General features: G+C 35.5%; 1 protein-coding gene across 3 annotated transcripts in view; it reads right to left on the bottom strand.

Moving 5' to 3' along the window:
• The window catches only part of LOC106881686 (putative receptor-type tyrosine-protein phosphatase mosPTP-1), a 305456-nt gene that overhangs the window by 41627 nt on the left and 242653 nt on the right, over positions 1 to 21176 (bottom strand). The window contains exons 11-13 of one of the 3 annotated variants that reach the window (XM_089352241.1): positions 18192 to 18318; positions 12791 to 12838; positions 7636 to 7689 (exon numbers count right to left, since the gene is read on the bottom strand). In XM_089352241.1, the coding sequence (XP_089208367.1) occupies positions 7636 to 7689; positions 12791 to 12838; positions 18192 to 18318 (229 nt within the window). The remainder of the gene's footprint in view (positions 1 to 7635; positions 7690 to 12790; positions 12839 to 18191; positions 18319 to 21176) is intronic. The other 2 variants (XM_089352242.1, XM_089352243.1) reach the window with 2 other exon arrangements.

A 21176-nucleotide genomic window follows, 5' to 3' on the forward strand; every position in this document is an offset into this window, starting at 1 on the left:
TGGTTGTTGAAGGAAACTTCTTAACCACATAGCCATACCTTAAGCATAAAGTTTTCAATGAAGAGGTGATTATGAGATATAGGTGTGAGAGATATCAACAGCAATGTTGATGATTATGGTTTGTTATGTTGATGGTTATGGTTTGTTATGCTGATGGTTATGGTTTGTTATTTTGATGGTTATGGTTTGTTATTTTGATGGTTATGGTTTGTTATTTTGATGGTTATGGTTTGTTATGCTGATGGTTATGGTTTGTTATGCTGATGGTTATGGTTCGTTATGCTGATGGTTATGGTTCGTTATGCTGATGGTTATGGTTTGTTATGCTGATAGTTATGGTTTGTTATTTTGATGGTTATGGTTTGTTATGTTGATAGTTATGGTTTGTTATGCTGATGGTTAAGGTTTGTTATTTTGATGGTTATGGTTTGTTATGTTGATGGTTATGGTTTGTTATGTTGATGGTTATGGTTTGTTATGCTGATGGTCATGGTTTGTTATTTTGATGGTTATGGTTTGTTATGCTGATGGTTATGGTTTGTTATTTTGATGGTTATGGTTTGTTATGCTGATGGTTATGGTTTGTTATGTTGAAGCAATAAAACTAGTGGTGTTTCAGTCAAAAATAAGGAATAGTTATGTCTAATTGATGGGCACAGTAAGTGATTGATTGTATATCAATATGGCTGTTTTGGTCAAGCAGGAAAAATGCAAATCCAAAACAACCATATCAATAGACAGTCGATCAATTATTGCTTCTATCAATCTAATGAATATATTGATATTTGTCAAGGGGAATTATGAAGGAGTCTCATTTAAAGTGTTATGTATAGATCTGATAGGATACAAGTTGTGCTAAATGCTGAAATTGTTTTCTAAAAGCATAAATATGAGATGTAGAGTAGTGATGTTATAGTTTGCTGTGATGCAGACCTAGAAAAGAACAAAAACTGGTTTAGGTATATTAATGCTTGATCTATTTGAGGTGCAAAAGCTACCACTTGTTACTGGTGCTTCATATATAGTTCAAAATAAGGAATCAGCAATATGTAACTTTCTTAAAGGAGTTTTATATATATTCATACACACACACTGGTCTTCTTTCATTTCTGCCTATGAAATCAATTCACAAAGCTTTGGTTGGCCCAGGGCTATGGTGGAGGATACTTGCCCAAGATGTCATGCAGTGGGATTGAACCTGGAATCATGTGGTTGGGAAGCAGGCTTTTTACCACATAACCATACCTGTGCCTATATACGAGGTGGTATCAAAAAGTTCCCACAATAGCATGCCAACAGATGGCAGCACATGATTGTGTGCGCAGTGAGAGCTAGCAGTGACCTTTATGAGGCAGTGTGCCAAGTGACATCACTGCTTTTACTTCACAAGTTGTGAGATTGTGTTCTTGTAACCACCAGTACCGCCTGACTGGCCCTTGTGCTGGTCGCACGTAAAAGCACCCACTACACTCTCTGAGTGGTTGGCGTTAGGAAGGGCATCCAGCTGTAGAAACTCTGCCAAATCAGATTGGAGCCTGGTGTAGCCATCTGGTTTCACCAGTCCTCAGTCAAATCGTCCAACCCATGCTAGCATGGAAAGCAGACGTTAAACGATGATGATGATGATGATGATGATGATGGTTATGGTTTGTTATTTTGATGGTTATGGTTTGTTATGCTGATGGTTATGGTTTGTTATTTTGATGGTTATGGTTTGTTATGCTGATGGTTATGGTTTGTTATTTTGATGGTTATGGTTTGTTATGCTGATGGTTATGGTTTGTTATGTTGATGGTTATGGTTTTTTATGCTGATGGTTATGGTTTGTTATGTTGATGGTTATGGTTTGTTGGTAGACGTTAGGGTGGTAGGTATAGGGTAGTATTGGAAAGTGTAGTATGGTAAAGGTGGTTGTGGTGATACTTGTGTGTTTGTGTCTGATGTAACAAGGTAGTGATGATGGTGATGGTAATTGAATTCCGGACTGCATCTAGTGGTTTAATTAGATTAAAAATGTCTGTACAATGTAATTAAGATTGTGTGAATTGTGAATAAAACATGTTTCCTAAACAAGATGAAAGATGAAGAGAGCAGAGATGGAGAACAGAAGTTTTTAATAGATATACTTTTGGAAAAAAATGTTCAGAAATAATACAAGATATTGGTAGCAGAATATGTGTGTGTGTGTGTAAATATGTTGGATTATAAATCCATTTATTCCTGTCAAACCAACTGAAAGGTAATATGTAGAAATATTTATTTCTTTATATTGCGCTGGAGCCACAGAAAAAAGCACCCAGTACACTCTGTAAAATGGTTGACAATAGGAAGGGGATCCAGCTTCAGAAACCATGCCAGAGCAGACAACAGAACTTGGTGCAGTCCTCTGGACTGTCAGCTCCTGTCAAACCATCCAACCTATACCAGCATAGAAAAGGAAATTTTGATGATGGTGATTGTTATTTCATCATTCATACCTCAAGGTCCTTGGTTTAAATTCTGTTGTTCAACTATCATTATTGCGACTGATACAAGCTCCAAACTTTATAAATACATGCAAGCAGAGAGAGAGAGAGAGAGAGAGAGAGAGAGAGAAAGAGAAAGAGAAAGGCATGGCCGTGTAGATACAGAATTTGCTTTCTTACTGTGGTGTCTTGGATGTCTTCTGTTGTAGCTTCAGATCAATCAATGAGTTATGGATACTACATTCACTCTTTACCTTTACCTAAAATATACAGTTGTCTCTTTCCAGCTCTACACAAGCACTCTCACCTTGTCTTACACACACACATGTATCATCATTTAATGTCCATTTTTCATGCTGATATGGGTTGGACAGTTTGACAGGAGCTGGCCAGCTGAAGAACTGCCCAGGGTTCCATGTCTGTTCCAGTATGGTTTCTATGGCTGGATAACCTTCCTAACACCAACCACTTTACAGAGTATACTGGGTGTCTTTGTGGCAAGGGTATGTTTACATAGCACTGGTCTCAGCACCCATGTACATATACATACATATTTACACACATATATGCATATACATACATACGTATATTCATACACATGCATATGTATATTCATACACATATTGTGTGTGTGTGTGTGTGTGTGTGTGTGAGTATACAGAGAAATAAATTAAAGAAATATGAATAATAATAAAAATGGAAGAAGAAAAAAAAAGATGAGTACAAATCAAACTCACCATTTGGTTTACTGTTTAAAATGGTTAGGGCAGTTCGGTTCAACATATTGTATAGTAAAATCTTCAATGTATATATTTAAACAAAACATAGATGCCATAGGTAAAATTTAACAGAGTTCACTGAACTGAAGCCAAGTTATGAAACTGGTGGTACTTAGGAGTATCATTCTTGAAGAAAGGACAAACAGCCTTCAGGTTTTACACTTTGATATATCAGTCAAAATCAAATGTGTCATACACTTTCTCAATTCTCTCTCACATGGATGATTTACACCCATTTCCATATCCTGCCAGAAAAATATCATCATGGTTTCTATGGTATTTTAGAGTAAGTTTCCAAAACTGAAAAGCATGGATGTATTTGTGTGTAGATCTATATATATACAGTTTGTGTGTATGGTTCTTACATTAGTCAGAACAAGAAATAAATCTTGATAGCAGAATCTGGGTAAAAAGCCATTTATCAGATACTAGGAATTCGAGGCTTATATCAAAATGGTGCATTTCAAATCACATCGGCCACTTGTCTTTGTCCAATTCTCAGTATAACTACCTAATAGCTATACCAAACAGGATTTATAAAAAAAAAAGAAGTTATCAGTTCCGGTTTGTTTAGAAATTGGTGTCACACAACTTATTGTCCACCAATTTCAACTGTTAATTGTCACCATGTCAGTCATGTGACCATGGCTGTACAGAAGATGGTGTGGGGAGAGGGGTTGAGCAAGCCTGATAATGTATGGCACATTATCAGTGTGTCAGTGAAAACATAACTTATTGTAAACTCATGATATAGGACAGAAGTTACTCCAACATATAAAATATGCACGTAATACAACAACAAATAATAATAGTTGCAGTAGTAGTAGAAATAATAATAAACTTTTTACAATAGGCACAAGGCCTGAAGAGTGAGTGTGTGTGTGTGTGTGTGTGTGTGTGTGTGTGTGTGTGTGTGTGTGTGTGAGAGAGAGCGAGAGAGAGAGAGAGAGAGAGAGAGAGAGAGAGAGAGTTGATTACATTGATGTCATGAAAGGGTGAAAGGCAAAGTCAACCTTGGTGGCATTTCAACACAGAATGTAAAGCTGTGCTGTGATGCATTTTTCTCCAGAATGCTATTGATTCTGTCAGCTTGCCAACTTAATAATAACAATGGTGGTGGTGGTGGTGATGATGATGATGATGATGATAGTAGTCTCAAATTATGGGAAAGGGTCAGTAGTTTTTTATGGGGAAGGGATTAGTAGATTACATTAAGCCCAGTGGTCAGCTGATACTGACATTATTGACATCCCTCATCCCAAAAATAACAGGCAAAGTCAACCTTAGCGGAATTTGAATGCAGAACATCATGAATCAGAAGAAATACCACTGAGCATTTTGTCTGATATGCTAATGTTTCTGCCCAACTTTAAATGATAATAATAATGTTTTCAAATTTTGGCAGAAGGCCAGCAATTTCATGGGAGAGGAATAGTCAACTATACCAAACCCAGTATTCGACTGGTACTTATTTTATTGACACCGAAAGGATGAAAGGCAAAGTCAACCCTGACAGCATTTGAACTCAGAACATAAAGACAACCGAAATGCTGCCATGCATTTTGCCTGGTGTACTAACAATTCTGCTAGCTTGATACCTTAATGTGGAAATGATTAATGTTAGTCAAATTATTGCTGTGTAGTCTTCTTGCTCAACCCTATTTGCGAACAGTGTAATAGAATAATGGCTTTAAATTTTGGTATAAGGCTAGTAATTTTTAAGGAGACATTAACTTCAGTGCTTAGCTGGTAATTATTTGATCAACCTCGAAAGGATGTAAAAGCAAAGTTGACCTCAAAGGGATTTGAACTCAGAATGTAAAAAGTGGAAACAAATACCACAAAGCATTTTTTCAGTGTGCTAATGATTCTGCCAGTTTGCTGCCTTACTATAGGCACTAGGCACAAGACTTGAAATTTTGTGGGACGGAGGTAGTTGTTTTCATCGGCGTAAGTATTCTCAACTAGTACTTATAGGCCCTGAAAGAATGACAGGTAAAGACATATTAATGTATCATACTGAGATTAATAGGTTAAGTACCGGTCTGATATTAAACTGCTAATTCTAATCATAAGTGTATGTACACACACATGTATAGTAGAGGCAGTATGGCAAATGATTATGAAGGTTTTTTTCCACAATTATGGGATCCTGGGTTTGATCCCCCAGAGTGGCACCTTGGGCAGGTGTCTTTAGCCAAAGCCTCAAAATGATGCAATATTGCATATCAAGGACTGAGTGAAAGCCCACTAAATGGACTGTATCTGTAAATTCAAAATTTCAGTTCAGTCACAGATGGTGTTGGCAATTCCAATTGACGATTAGATTAAGGAAATACATGTCAGTGAAATATACAACCGCTTTCATACTTCTTCAATGAGCAGGTAGTTTAATTGAACAACTGCAAAAACACTTATGAATGGAAATTTCAAGTGTGACACAAATGCACTCCAAAATTAAACTTCCCTGCATCATGATCTGAAATGTGATATAATTTTCTCCTCTGGTGTCTGGTGACAGAAGCTTGATTTACCCAGTGCTTATTTGCTTGCATTACTGGCTGCATACTTTGGTGAACATGTATCATACATCAAAAAGAAGCTGGTCCTCTGTGGATCACATCCCTACTTCTCAACATAGTCACCGTTTCTCCCAATAACAATGTTCCACCTTCGAATGAGAGCATGTATTCCTGCCCCGTAAAATTCTATTGACTGTTCTTTAAGCAACTTCTTCACTACAGTTTTCACTTCCTCGTCACTGGAATAATGTTTGCTGCTCAAACTCTCTTTCATAGAGGCCGAAGAGACGATAGTCTGAAGGTGCTAAATTATTCCAAGGATGAGGAAGTGAAAACTGTAGTGAAGAAGTGGCTCAAAAAACAGTCAACAGAATTTTACAGGGCAGGGATATACATGCTTTCATTCGAAGGTGGAACATTGCTGTTTAGAGAAATGGTGACTATGTTGAGACATAAGGATGTGATCCACAGAGGACCAGCTTCATTTTGATGTATGATACATGTTCCTGTGTTGGTAATTATACCTGTCCTAAACAAAATGGCATTACTTTTTGACTCACCCTCGTATATACACCTACATGTATGTAAATATACATATATTTACAGAAATATATATGCATACCTACATGTATGCATACATACAGACACAGAGAAGTATATATATTTATATACATTTATATATACATATGTACATACATGTAATTTTGGTAATAAAAATAATCCCCTTTGAAACCATCATGCTTGATTTTATCTCTGATTACCTGATGCAAAACAGTCCAGTTTAAACTGCTCATATCTAAATGAAAACCTTCAATTAAAATTTTATGTAAGAACATCTCTATTTAATCTCAACTCTTGCTTTCATATGAAAGAGTTACTTTATTAAATTCTTCTGAATTCTTAATTATTTTCAGAGTTAATAAAAACACATATGAGGGTTGACTAATAAGTTCATAGACTGACCAAGATACTCTCATGGAATGTGAATAACAGCTCTAGCATCATTCCTTCATAGTCAGCCTATGAACATTTCAGGCCACCCTCGTAATGGTGTATTTCATTAGAAATATTATCAGGAAAGGGTTAAACTAGATCCTCAACTCCCCTCCTCTACATACCTTCATTAAATTACAGGTATTCTGTTTTACTGATCCTGGAGGAATAAAAACCAGAGTTGAATAGGATATAATCTGGGCTCAGAGAGTGAAATACTAAAACAAAACCTCATAGAACAGAAGTTCCCAAAAGTAACTTTACTTACACTGTTTTGCTCAGTAAATTTAGGTTACATTTCAAGAGACAAAGTGAAAATTTTAAATGTCTTTAAATCCTAACTATATGGGAACTGAGTATACTCAGTTCTGAGCATGTGCACTTGAGATATGGGAACTGAGTTAACTCTTTTTTTTTTTGCTATAGTGGGGTACTTGCACATTTGATAATGTATAGCATGCACATTTTACTTTTCGTGGCAAACAGAAAAAGCTTGTGAGAACTGATTTGCATGTAATTAGTGTATTATATTACCAGCAAAAATATAATCAGTACAGTGAGGGTTAAAGATAATTTTAAGTTCAAATAACAATAACTATGTTATTTCACTGATTTATGAACAGATGATGAAGAGATAGATAAACACAGACTTTTGAATTATACAACTTCATTAACAACATAGTAATTAAGAAGAATGTAGTAATATAGAATGTTAAATGCAAGGTGGTACAAAGGAGGGGGGGAAACAGTATTTTTTCACAAACTAGGCTTGCTGCTTCAAAAGTTTTCTTCTTGACTTCAAGTTTTTAATCATTTAAAAAAGAGCAGGGAAAAAAAAAAACACCATGCTGCAAATCTAGAATCAGTAATTTTTACCTGGTGGGTTGGTAAAATTTACATCTGGGGTAAATTTTCTCCAGTTTGGAAACCCTTGGTGTAAAACATTACAGATGTCTGACTACCTTCCAAAATATTATCATTAACAGCAACAACAACAACAATTTAAATAAATATAATGAGGAATATCGATGATTTAATCAATCTCAATACATGACTGGTATTTACTGAAGAAATGAAAGTCAAATTCAACCTCAGTGCCATTTGAACTTTTGACATGGTAAAGAGACAAATGTGTACAAGAAATACTAAATCACATTCATATCTGCCATTCAATCAACCACCTTTAGCACTGTTGAAGCACCAAAATTGTGGAGATTCAGACAATGGCATCAGTGGACTCTCTTCCAAGCATTCCTTTAACCCTTTCATTACCAACCCGGCTGAAACCGGCTCTGGCTTTGAGTACAAATGTCTTGTTTTCATAAGTTTTGAATTAAAATCTTCCACCAAACCTTAGTCACAATTTATGCTAACACTAGCTGAATGATGACTAAATTATTTTACTAAATTCTTTGTTATATTTAAAGTAATTGAAAGAAACACAAAATATCTCAAAATAAATACAGTAATGAAAGGGTTAATATCAATTACAACTTTATATAAAAATTGATTTGCTATTTGTTTTAAATACTGAAAGCATATAGAAGACACAGCAGATGAAAGGTCACCAACTATCTCAAACATAACAATACAGGCATGTTTTATATATATTTCATGATTTCACTGAGGCATAATAATACTAACAACCAGTTATTAGAACTCTATATATTTAGGCTGTAGAGTAAAGCATTAGGTGAATATAGAGAATAATATTAATTAATGAATGACAAGGGAATAGGTGTCACATAATCAACTTCATTAGCATACAGCTGTTTCTGCTATAAGAAGCAGAGCACTGAAAGTTGAGTGTTTGTGTCACACCCTATAACCTCCCTGGAGCTATTCTAATGGTTGTAAGCTAAAGAAGTTGATTACATGACTCCTGCTCCCCTATCATTCATTCATATACATCATTCAAAGGAGCTGTTCAAATGAAAATCAAACTACAAACAATAATAATAATAATCCTTTCTAATATAGGCACAAGGCCTGAAATTTTAGGGGAGGGGACAAACTGATTACATCAACCCCAGTGCATAGCTGGTACTTAATTCATCGACCTCAAAAAGATATAAAAGCAAAGTTGACCCTGGTGGAATTTGAACTTAGAACATAAAGATGGATGAAATACTGCTAAGCATTTTGCCCGACATACCAACAATTCTGTCAGCTCAATAAAATCTGATATATTGTAAGATATTATTTACAGCTTCATTTGCATTTGAGCAGCTTAAAAAAAAGAGACCTATATTCAAATTTCTCAATGCTTCAAATGTACCATCAGCAGAAGTCACTCTTGAGCCTCTAGGCTCATTACAGAGTTCATCTGGGTTCCTGTAGCACTGAAGCAACGGACGTGACTAGACTTTCCTGGAATGAGATGCAAGTTTGCTGCAAAATTAACCCATATCTGCATTGGTACTCATTTTCAGTCAAGTAACTGGAGCATTGAGATATGATGTTCCTTACGAAGAGACATAATGCACTGCATATTTGGAAATTTTGAACCCATGATCTAACAACTATGAGTTCAATATCTAACCCACTAGGCTACATGCCCACAATACATATGTAATCAAAATAATGCCATTTTGAATCTGGAAAAGAAGCAGATATACATTTAACAAAGAGAGAGACTAAAGTTTAAAATTAAATCAGTGATAATAACAATAGTGGCAATTTAACACAAGCAAATATAATTAGAAATATAGAAACATTGTAACAATATATGAAAACAAAATTAAAATCCACAACAAGAGAACTGAAATGTATTAGAAAATTTCTCTTTAGATTCTGTTTTTACGTGTCGACCACTCCAGGTGTGCAAATATAGATTAGATAAGAAATACAAAAGAAAACAGAAGACAAACAAAAATGCTTCAATGGAGTTAAAAGAACAGTGTAAGGGAAACACACACATACACAAACAGGTACATATTTATACAGATTGATAGGTATATAGATACATAGATAAAAATTGGTAGACAAACTGAGAGATAGATAAGTAAAAAGATTGATAAATCAATAAACAGACAACCAAATCTATCTATAGATAGATAGATAGATAGATAGATAAATAAATAGATAGACAGATAGATATAGATAGATAGACAGATAGATATAGATAGACAGATAGATAGATAGATAGATAGATAGATAGATAGATACATTCAAATCACTATTTTAACAAATTTTTCTCATTAACCATGATGCATTTATGAACAATTATATGTGTATCTGACATGTTTAAGTTTGTGTGTGTGTGTGTGTTTGTGTGTGTGTGTGTGTGTGCACGTGTGTTTAAAAAAAGGAAATATTTTAAAAAATATGAACAACAACAACAAAAATATAAGCAACAATAAAAGCCATGCAAATAGTGTTATGGCAACAGTGAGCAACAACAACAAATACACAATGAAGAAGATGAACAACAAACATGGCTGACTGTCATATTGGAAGGTGTGCAAACATCTAAATATTTGAAACAAAGAAACTAAAACAAACAGAAAGATGAAAAACAACACAACAAAAATTAAAAACAATTTAAACACATACAATCATTCACTTCATGTGTGTGTATATGTGTGCATGTGTGTGTATATATATATATATATATATATATATATATATATATATATATACACACACACACACACACATACACTTCTCTCTTGTGGTAGCACAAGGAAGTTGAAGATTCTGACCATACATTCTAGGTGCCAGTAAACCTCAGACAACTTTATAGTAATAATATGGACTTAAAACTCAGTGGTAGGTTATTAATCAAAGCTATTTGATGCTGTTCTCATTCATATGCATTACTAATAAAAGGCATTTTGTCCAACGTCTCGTTGGACATCAGTTGTATGCAAGTAAGACCTGGGAGCATGTACTATGTCCTTGCTAGTTGTCTTACACAGGTGCTCAAATCATTGTGAGCAGATATGGGCATCTTTTTAGTCTTTCCATCCTGGGTGCAAACTGACAGAAGATCCAGGATGTGACAGCTAGAGAAAGAGAGAGGGGGGGGGGACAAGAAAGAGTTGCATCAGTAGTGGGCTGGTACTTTATCTTCCCTAAAAGACCTCAATATTGCTCAAGATCTATACTAAATTGTAAACTAGAAATTACTCAGAATTTCACTATATCTCCCCAAGTAATAGTTGAACATGACTAACATAATTTCGCTTTTTCATATGCATCATCAACCTTCTAATATTTTTCAAAAAATACACCAATCTCATTTACAATCCTACCATAACAAATAACTTAATGGGAAAAGACTCTACACTCATCAGAATTCTATTTAGTGTCCAGAGTAAGTATGCAATACAAAAACTAAAGTAAACAGTTTTATTATATATACTTGTCACAACATTTTAAATTACATTAACACCTAAATAGTTAACCTCATCTGCAAAGTTACCATTCTTATTTGTTACAAGATATTCTGAATATATTTTGCCAAGCAAGTACTAAAAATAATTGTAGCTTGGAATAAAAATATTGATATATCTGCACTAACAAGCAAGATCTTTGGCTAAACCAAACTTCTCAGTATATATCATTGATCCTTTAGCATTCAAACTGGCCACACCAGGCCAAAATATTCCAAATGTTTTATGTTCAAACTGGCTAGATCAGGCCTCTCATAACAACCCTAAAATATTCTAAAAATAAACAAACACATCACTGAAATCTAGAAGCTACAACATAATGCATGATTAATTCAAAACTGTGTGACAGAATAAACTATGGACCCCTTTGATTACTATTTTATCCTGGTGGACCCCCATAACTATTTGATGTTTAAAAACTAGTTTTAGAGAAATTACTTCCAAAATTTCTATTTTGTTTTCAACACATTGACTTGTGTAGGTTGAACTATGTAAAATGTTAGAGAAAGAAACCTGGCTGTTTCTTGGAATACATACAATACATTCTAAGCAACATTTTTTCAGAGGCCCCTTAGACTACAATTGTGGATTCCCAATTTACTATTTTGTCGTGTGCACTCCCAAAATCTTATATAGACTCCGGATGAGAACCACTATGCTAAAGGGTTAAGACAACTAAATTCACATGAAGATAAAATATCTGCTAATGAAGGGCTACAATTACCATCCATTGTAATAACCTTAATTTGTTTAAATATCCTCACCCACTAAAGTAATGTATAATGATAAAGCTAATTACCTCCGTAAATTTATTCTTACTTAAAACTATTACGGATATAAAAGAAAAATTCATTTCTAATGGCCGTACATTTACAACCTTTGCTAAACACTATATCAATAACTTTAAAATATAATTTCTCTTTTGAGATATAGATTAGTATATAGTGTAGAGAAATCATATACATACATAGTCCAAACTACTTTAAACTTTTGCAGCTTGCTTAAAATTTCTTTACTGGATCGAACACTCCAAAGTAAGCTAATACCTGAATTGTAAAAAAATTCCTCTGCAATACTTAATAAAGGTTGACCTAACAACATTTAATACATCATCAATACAGGCAACTGTTTATTGGTATACTCTCTTGCACCTGCAATAAATCCACTCTTCAATTTTTTGTTCTGTTTTTGAGGCTGGTGTGTCCTTAGGAGTGTAAGAAGATTTTTACATTTGACTCAGAGGCATAATAACTGTAGTAAGGTCTGAACTTAGGACCATATACTGGTTAGCAGCTCAACACTTTAACCTCACAGTCATAATTAGATATAACATTTTCTTTAAAATATATATATATATAAACCACCACTGAGCATAAAAAACACACATAACATAACAATGTAAAAATAGGAGTAGTGTAGAATTATTAATAGTGGTAATCATAGTAGTAGCTGTAGTAGTGATAGTAGTAGTTGTAGTAGTGATAGTAGTAGTTTACTTCAAACACAAGTGATACACAATTTACAAGACATGCTCAAGTAAAACATACGTCATTAGACAAAGTAGCACAGAGCGCACAACAGTTAACCAGACAGATAGAGAGAGATGAACAGAAGGCAGGACAACAGAGTAATACCTTGTTTTCGATATGCAATGATCTCCTTATCTCTGGAGCCCCTATCTCCTACACAGTGAAGAAATCAACAATCAATGATAGATGGTTGGATGAAAGGCAGGATGAATAATGAATGGATGGAAGACAAAAGGAAAAGAAAACAAAGATAAAAAGCAAAACAAAAGAAAAATATGGTGAGAAGTCTTGAAGAGAAAGAAAAACAATTACAGTGGAATATCAAATATAACATGGTGTGGAACAATAAATGGAAAAATAAAAATGAGTAAACTGGAAAATGAAAAACAAAGGCCAAGGAGTGGGTGTTGGGTGAAGGAAGTAGGGGCCAGCTATGAATGAATTTAACCATTTGGCATTTAAACCAACTATATCAGGCCCAAATATTCTACCTGTCTTGTGTTCAAAGTGGCCAGATCTGACCTCTCACACCTACCCTACAATGTCATTCTAAAAATAAACAATCGCATCATAGAAATCTTGAAGTTACAAGTTACAATGTATGATTAATTCAAAACAATGTGAAAAGATAAGTATTATGTTTGACAGAGTAATCTGAATGCTAAAGGATTATTCAGAATAGTATGAACTTGCACAGAAGTGCATTGGGTGGGAGAGCAGAGCCTTTCAATTGATATGCTCCTACAAAACCTAAAAAAAGTGCACCCACTCTTGTTGATAATTAAGATCCAAAAGAAAACCACAGGAAGTTTTTTTCAGGACTTGCATAATGTAAAATAAATGCTAAAAGCTAACCCTTCAGCATTCAAACTGGCCATAACAGGCCCAAGCATTCTATCTTGTGTATGTTCAAACCAGCCAGATTCAGCCTCTCACAAGTATCCTAGAGCGTTATTCTAAAAATAAACAATCACATCAATTAAGGCATGATTAATTCTAAACAAGTGAATCAATAAATATTACATTAGGCAAAGTGATCTGGATGCTAAAGGGTTAACTATTTCAATACTAATCTGCCTTAGACTAAACTGCCCCAAATTCTACACCAGTTTAATGACAAAACTGGTTCAAAAATTGTTCGTTATTTTTACAATTAGTTGAAACAAAAACAGAATATTTCAATAGAAATATAGTAACAAAAGGGTCCAAAGGATTTCAACACACAATATCTGCAAAAGACTATAAATAGACAACTTGGAAGTTTTGAGTTCAATAATGAGAGTGTATGTGTGTATATATCTATGTGTGCAGCTCATCTTTATTCTAAGCAATCTGCAAATAATAGAGTTACTTTTTTTTTTTAATAAGATTTTTGGAGAAAGTGGGTAGTAGAGTAGGAATTCGTCATGTACATCTGATGAGAACCTTAAAAATGTAAGTATAAAATGGAATTTGAGCAGGATGGGCTGCTCAACATGAAGAAAATTCTAACTGGGTCCCATCTGCAAGGTCATGTGCTGTTTATCATGATATGAGATCACCATGTCACACACATATGGTTATTATACATGTGCCTGGTGTACCCTCGTCAGACAGGTAGTTATGATAGCTACTTTGAACTTCGTATATTTGTGCTCCAGTGTCACCTTGATGCCATGTGCTACTCTCTCTCTCTCTCAATGATAATAATAATAATCCTTTCTACTATGGGCACAAGACCTGAAATTTGGGGGAGGAGGATAGTCGATTACATTGACCCCAATAATCAACTGGTGCTAATTTCATCAACCCTAAAAGGATGGAAGCAAAGTCAACGTCCATCAAATCTGAACTTAGAATATAAAGACACGAAATACTGTTAAGCATTTTATCCAGTCTGCTAACAATACTTCCAACTTGCCTAATAATAATAATCTTTTCTCCTGTAGGTACAAGGCTCGAAATTTGATGAGAGGGGGAAAGTCAATTACATCAACAAAGAAGAGTGATTACAACACCCTGCTTTCACGCACGTGCACAATGTAATAATGAGAATTCTTATTGTCACCAAACATCAACCCAACATTCCTGATAATTAAAATTGCATGTAATAGCTTTGGAATATTGAAAATAATAATAAATTCTTACATTGTTGCAAAATCAGAAAATTGTGGAGAAGAAACCTGGCTTTGCATTATTACCCTACATGATTATGTTACTAGTAATGAAAGACAAAGTCAATCTCTACTGGAATCCAGCTCAGAATGATAAAATGAAGTAACAAAACACTAAACTCCTCCCTTCACAAAATAACTAATAAAGTAGGTTTTATCAAAAACAGTGAATCCAACAAAAAGAATTTTGGTTTATTCAAAAACATGAGAAGTATTTATTATAGTGTGTAGTAAGTAACATTAAGAAAAGGAACTATAAAATGCTATGAAAAAAGACAACAGAAACTACTTCAAAATTAAAAAGAAATTTGCTAAAACAATTACGACCAATTTAAAACCCAAAGATTATGTCATCTGTAAAACCTATGAAATCACCATAAATACTGCAGGATATTAAGTAGCATGTGATAACAACAAGGAAAAAAATGATGGGAAGAGAAAAAAGAGAAAGGCTGTTTGAGGGGGAAAGTTCAACAAGGGTAGAGGAAGTAGGATCTGGAAGGTTGCAGCAAGGTCTTCTACTTGAAATAAGGAAAAAGTAGTTATATTACAGGATTTTTAAATATATGTGTGTGTGTGTGTACATATATATATATATATACAGACACACACACCAAAGCCTTGTGAGTGGATTTGGAAGATGGAAACTGAAAGAAACCCGTATATATATAGTACTGGCTTACAAAGAATAAGTCCTGGAACTGATGCCTTCAACTAAAACCCTATAAAGTGGTGCTCTAGCATGGCTGCAGTCACATGACAAACATATAAAAGAATATATGTATGCATAAGGTGCAAGCATGCACTAAGAAGCTTCCAATCCATGTGGTTTTGGTCACTCCAACAGTGTGGCACCTTGAACAAGTGTTCTCTATTATAGTTCCATACCAACCAGGGCTTTGTATGTGGATTCAGTAGTCAGAAACTGAAAGAAGCCTGTTGTGTGATGTGTGGTTTGTGTGTGTGTGTGTGTGTGTGTGTGTGTGTGTTACTCTCTCTTCACATTGACATTGCATGACAAGTAAAACAAGTGTCATCATCAAACATATTTACAGTTTTCCATGAAAATATGCCTGATCATGGGGAGATATTACCATACTTAGAGTCAGGCAAGGGTTGGCAACAGGAAGAGCATCTGGCCATAGAAAACCCACCTTGATAAATTCCATTCAGCCCCATGCAAGCATGGAAAATTGGATATTAAAATGATGATGCTGATGACGATGATGATGACATAAATTTAAGGAATTTAGACTTGATGATGATGATGATGATGATGATGATGATATATATTTACATAAAAGGAAAGCAAAACATAAATTTAAGGAATTTAGACTTACCATTTTCCAATTTAAGAAATCCTAAGAAATAGGGTTTTTAAATTTATATTTATCTTCACTCAGACCTTCCAAGTTAAAAATGCTTAATCTTATGAAATCATTTAAACTATAAGACTCAGGCTTACTTTTCATACCTCAGTACCTTTATATGGCATCTTAAACTATTTACAAGAGTATTTACTTCTTCAATAAAATGGGATTTGAGAAGAATTGAAAACTATGTGAATTACCAAATAGCTACAGTGGAGTTGCTCCTGCAACTTGGTCAATCAGATAAATAACTTAGTGATTAGCAATCTTACCTCATACATAGAACACAATCTTGTATGCATACATACAAACATCATATTGTCAAACCATCAAACCCATGCCAGCATGGAAATCAGACATTAAATAATGATCAGACACACTTGTTTACACAAGTGAAAGTTTGACTCTTTTCAAAGGACCGTTAGTTGTTGGATTTGTCCGGTGAAGCTCACAACTGGACAACTGGTGATGTTTCACTAGTTGTTTGCTTCATCAAACTATATATGTGTGTGTATATATAGTCTGATGGAGTATATATATATATATATATTTATTTTATTTATTTATGGGTTTCAGCCAAGTGGCTGCGGTCATATATATATATATATATATATATATATATATATATATATAAATAAGATTCAGTTGAATTAGGTACTTCAGTTGAGACACCCCCTTTGCAAATTCTGAAGTGATATACACACACATATATATATATATATATATATATATATATATATATATATATATATATATATATATATATATATATAATGTTAAAGGGAAAGGTTTTGGTCTGCTGACTTGGAAGCCTACTACAGACCCTAGCTCCAGCCTCATCTGTGAGCTTAGAATCTAACAGATGACCAATTATAGCACTTATGCAGTGAACAAAACCCCTCATATTCTTCATTCATTCATTCATACATACATACACATACAGAGAAAGACAGAGATGTACATATATGCATGTGTGTACGCATACAAGCACACACTATCCATGAAAACTATAAATAAACGTGACATACTTTTTAAGTGTACTAAATGATTCTTCAATTGCTGTTTGTTTTATAAATAATTATACATAAGCCAGACATTAACATCGTACACATGCACACACACACAGACACATTGATCTTTTATTTTTGGCTGAGTCAGTCTCTTGCAACTGAGTTCCAGTGGCATTCTGCTTCCTTTCAGATGATATCCAAAGATATCATTGATGCCAAAGGACTAACCAAGGTTGCAGCCATGGAAATACTTGACAGTCACCAGGATCTTGGTAGGCAGTCGCTTCCAATGGCCACATCAAGGCTATCAATTTGGCTGAGAATAGTCTGTTTTAAATATATATATGTATATCCAGTTGAATACGTGTACCATTCACCAGAAGTAGATTGTTTCTTCGTCTGCATTTTTCCTTGGTTGCTTCACATGCTATACACATACACACATGTATACATAAACACACATACATATATATGTAGACTTATACACACATACAAGTATCAACTGGACATGTGTAAACCTCATAAGGCACATCACAATTTGACTAATTAGGTATTTATTCACTCGAAGTGCTCAACAATTAATTATATTACACACACACACACATACGCATGCATATATACACACACACATATATATATATATATATATATATATATATATATATATATATATATATATATATATATATATATATATATTTAATAAATCATAGGGCAGCAAAAAATTTTAGAAATTTATTTTATTTTTGTGGTATAGAGTTTTTTGCTGCTCTTTCTAGCGGGTTAGATGTCCTATTATAGGCATTTCTGTATTTTAATGAATAATATATATATATATATATATATAATTATAATTACATTGATAATTAAACTGCCCCTGCAACAAATACAAAACATTGGGTAGTGGGAAGGGTGAGGGAAAGGGTAGGATGGGATAGAATATCGGAAGATAATAACTGAAAGGCCTTCTTACCTTTAAGCTCAAAATACATCACTTCAGAAAAATTGCCAACATGGGTCATCTGTGAAAAAATGCTTTTTGTATGCCCAGCAACCTTTAATGAATATTTTTTATTTGGAAATAAATCTTCTACTGTTGCCTGGAAATAGAAAATGGAGAACAGTTAAAACCAAATATGTATACTGTTTCATAATTGTTCAAGTACACAAATGCAAATGCAGTCTCACTTTGTTGTTTCTACAAATATGTCTTAACTTTTACATGCATGCAAACTATATTTGATATGTGCATACATCTCCATATACATACACCTAGACATACATCTCCACATACATAATGAACATACATCATCACACATTCCTACTCTTACATGTTGTCACATAATTAGTCCTTTACGTAAGACTTCATGTATACACGAGGGGGTACTGAAAAGTTCCTGTCTTCAAAGGTATCACGAAAGGCCTGGTTGGAGACCCAACCTCCCAAGTTCTTTTACAGGGATTAGAAAAATTGAATGACTGCTGTAATAAGCATGTGAATCTGAGAGGGAAATATGTTGAACAAAATCATAATTGACTGATCCTTGTATATTTTGTTTTGCCCAAACCCAGGAACATTCAGTACTCCCCGTCATACTTGCATGCGCATACATTATCTATCATGCCTATAGTGTTGAGCATGAATGTGCACAGAAGCAAATACACACTCTCACTTCTCAGTAATTGTGCACATGTGCACATGAGCATGCATATATATGCTTGTATGTATAAGCATATATTTGTGAGTACACATCCATATGTCAATGTATGTATGCCTGCGTATACATGTACATATGTTTGGAGGCATAGGTATATACATATGAGACTGTGGGGCACCAAAGGGCAAATGCTTTCTACATTACCAGAAGTAGATTGTTTCTTTGTCTGCATTTTTCCTTGGTTGTGACCGCATGGGTGATGGTGCACTTGCTTTTAATGATTCGGAAAAGAAAGAGGCTTGGAGAAGCCATTATGAAAGGCTGCTGAATGTGGAGGCTGAATGGGAGGAGGAGAGCCTGCCAAATGTTCACCCAGTAGAGGGACCAGCTGTCCGAATAGACAGCTCCCTTGTAGATAAAGCAATTAAGGGTATGAAGCCAGGAAAAGCCCCCGGCTCATCAGCAAACACTGCTGAGATGCTTAAAACATCTGGCGGTGTGGGCTATGGCCTAGTCACCCGTATTGTAAACCAGATAGTTCATGATGAAGTCATACCCAATGACTGGCGTAGCAGCACCATGGTCAACTGCTACAAGGGTAAAGGTGATGCTCTAGATAGAAATAACTACAGGGGTATCAAACTGCTGGATCAGGTGATGAAGCTCATGGAGAGGGTCATAGCCGATCTCATTAGGGAGAGAGTCTGCTTAGATGAGATGCAGTTCAGTTTTGTGCTGGGTAGAAGCACCACTGATGCCATATTCCTGGTTCAACAACTGCAGGAGAAATACCAACCTAAAGATAAATCCCTATACTTAGCTTTTGTGAACTTGGAGAAAGCCTTTGACAGGGTCCCCCGATCCCTTATCTGGTGGGCGATGTGGAAGCTGGGGATTGACGAATGGTTAATGAGGGCTGTACAGGCCCTATACAGAGAAGCCGTTAGTAAGGTTAGGATTGGCAATGAGTATAGTGAAGAATTCCGGGTAGAAGTAGGGATCCACAAGGTTCAGCCCTCAGTCCCCTTTTCTTCATCATAGTCCTCCAGGCAATAACAGAGGAATTCAAGACAGGCTGCCCCTGGGAGCTCCTCTATGCTGATGACCTGGCCCTCATAGCAGAATCACTACCAGAACTAGAAAAGAAATTTTGGGTGTGGAAGTAAGGTTTAGAATCGAAAGGCCTTAGAGTCAATGTAGCAAGGACCAAAGTTCTAGTAAGTAGGAAGGCGTACACATCACACACACCCTCAGGCCCTGTTTAACGTGTAGAAAAAGTGTAGGCAGAAACTCCATAAGATGTACCCAGTGTAAGCTATGGACACATAAGAGGCGCAGCAACATCAAAAGAAGATTAATCGAGAAGATAGCTTTCATGTGCGGCAGATGCACAGGAGCAATAAACACCACAGATGCTCAGAAAACAGATTCCATCACATGCCAAGGGAAGAAACTAGGAGTAGTTGATAGCTTCCACTACCTAGGTGACCAATTTGGGGTGGATGCTCAGAGAGTGTTACCACTAGAATAAGCATAGCTTGGGCAAAGTTTAGAAAGCTTCTACCCCTACTGGTGACAAAGGCTTCTCGCTCAGAGTGAAAGTAGATTGTACGATGCATGTGTGCAAACTGCCATGCTTCACGGCAGTGAAACATGGGCCGTGATTGCAGAGGACATGTGTAGGCTTGAAAGAAATGAAGGTAGCATGGTCCACTGGATGTGTAATGTCAGTGTGCACACACGACAGAGCGTAAGTGCCCTGAGAGAAATGTTGGACTTAAGAAGCATCAGATGTGGCATGCAAGAGAGACGTTTGTGCTGGTATGGTCATATACTACAGATGGATGGGGAGAGATGTGTGAAGAAGTGCCACTCCCAAACAGTTGAAGGAATCCGGAGTAGAGGTAGACCCAAGAAGACATGGGATGAGGTGGTGAAGCATGACCTTCAAATGTTGGGCCTCACAGAGGCAATGACGAAAGACAGAAACCTCTTGAGATATGCTGTGACTGCGAAGACCCAGCAAATAAAGTGAGTTTATGGCTGTATCCTACACCAGTTTCGCATAACCAGCCCCAGCCCATTCAAAAGTACCTTGGATCGTGGGGCAACCTGCTGTGCTTGAGGAAACCTATTGAGTCAAGTACATCAACATGAAAATGAAAATCAAATGGAAATTGTAGTTGTGATAAACGTGCTAGTGGCACATAAAAAGCACCATCCGAACGTGGCCAATGCCAGCGCCGCCTTGACTGGCTTCCGAGCCGGTGGCACGTAAAAAGCACCAACCGATTGTGGCC

The sequence above is a fragment of the Octopus bimaculoides genome, chromosome 5 (assembly GCF_046866305.1).
Source record: "Octopus bimaculoides isolate indiv1 chromosome 5, ASM4686630v1, whole genome shotgun sequence".
NCBI lineage: Eukaryota > Metazoa > Mollusca > Cephalopoda > Octopoda > Octopodidae > Octopus > Octopus bimaculoides.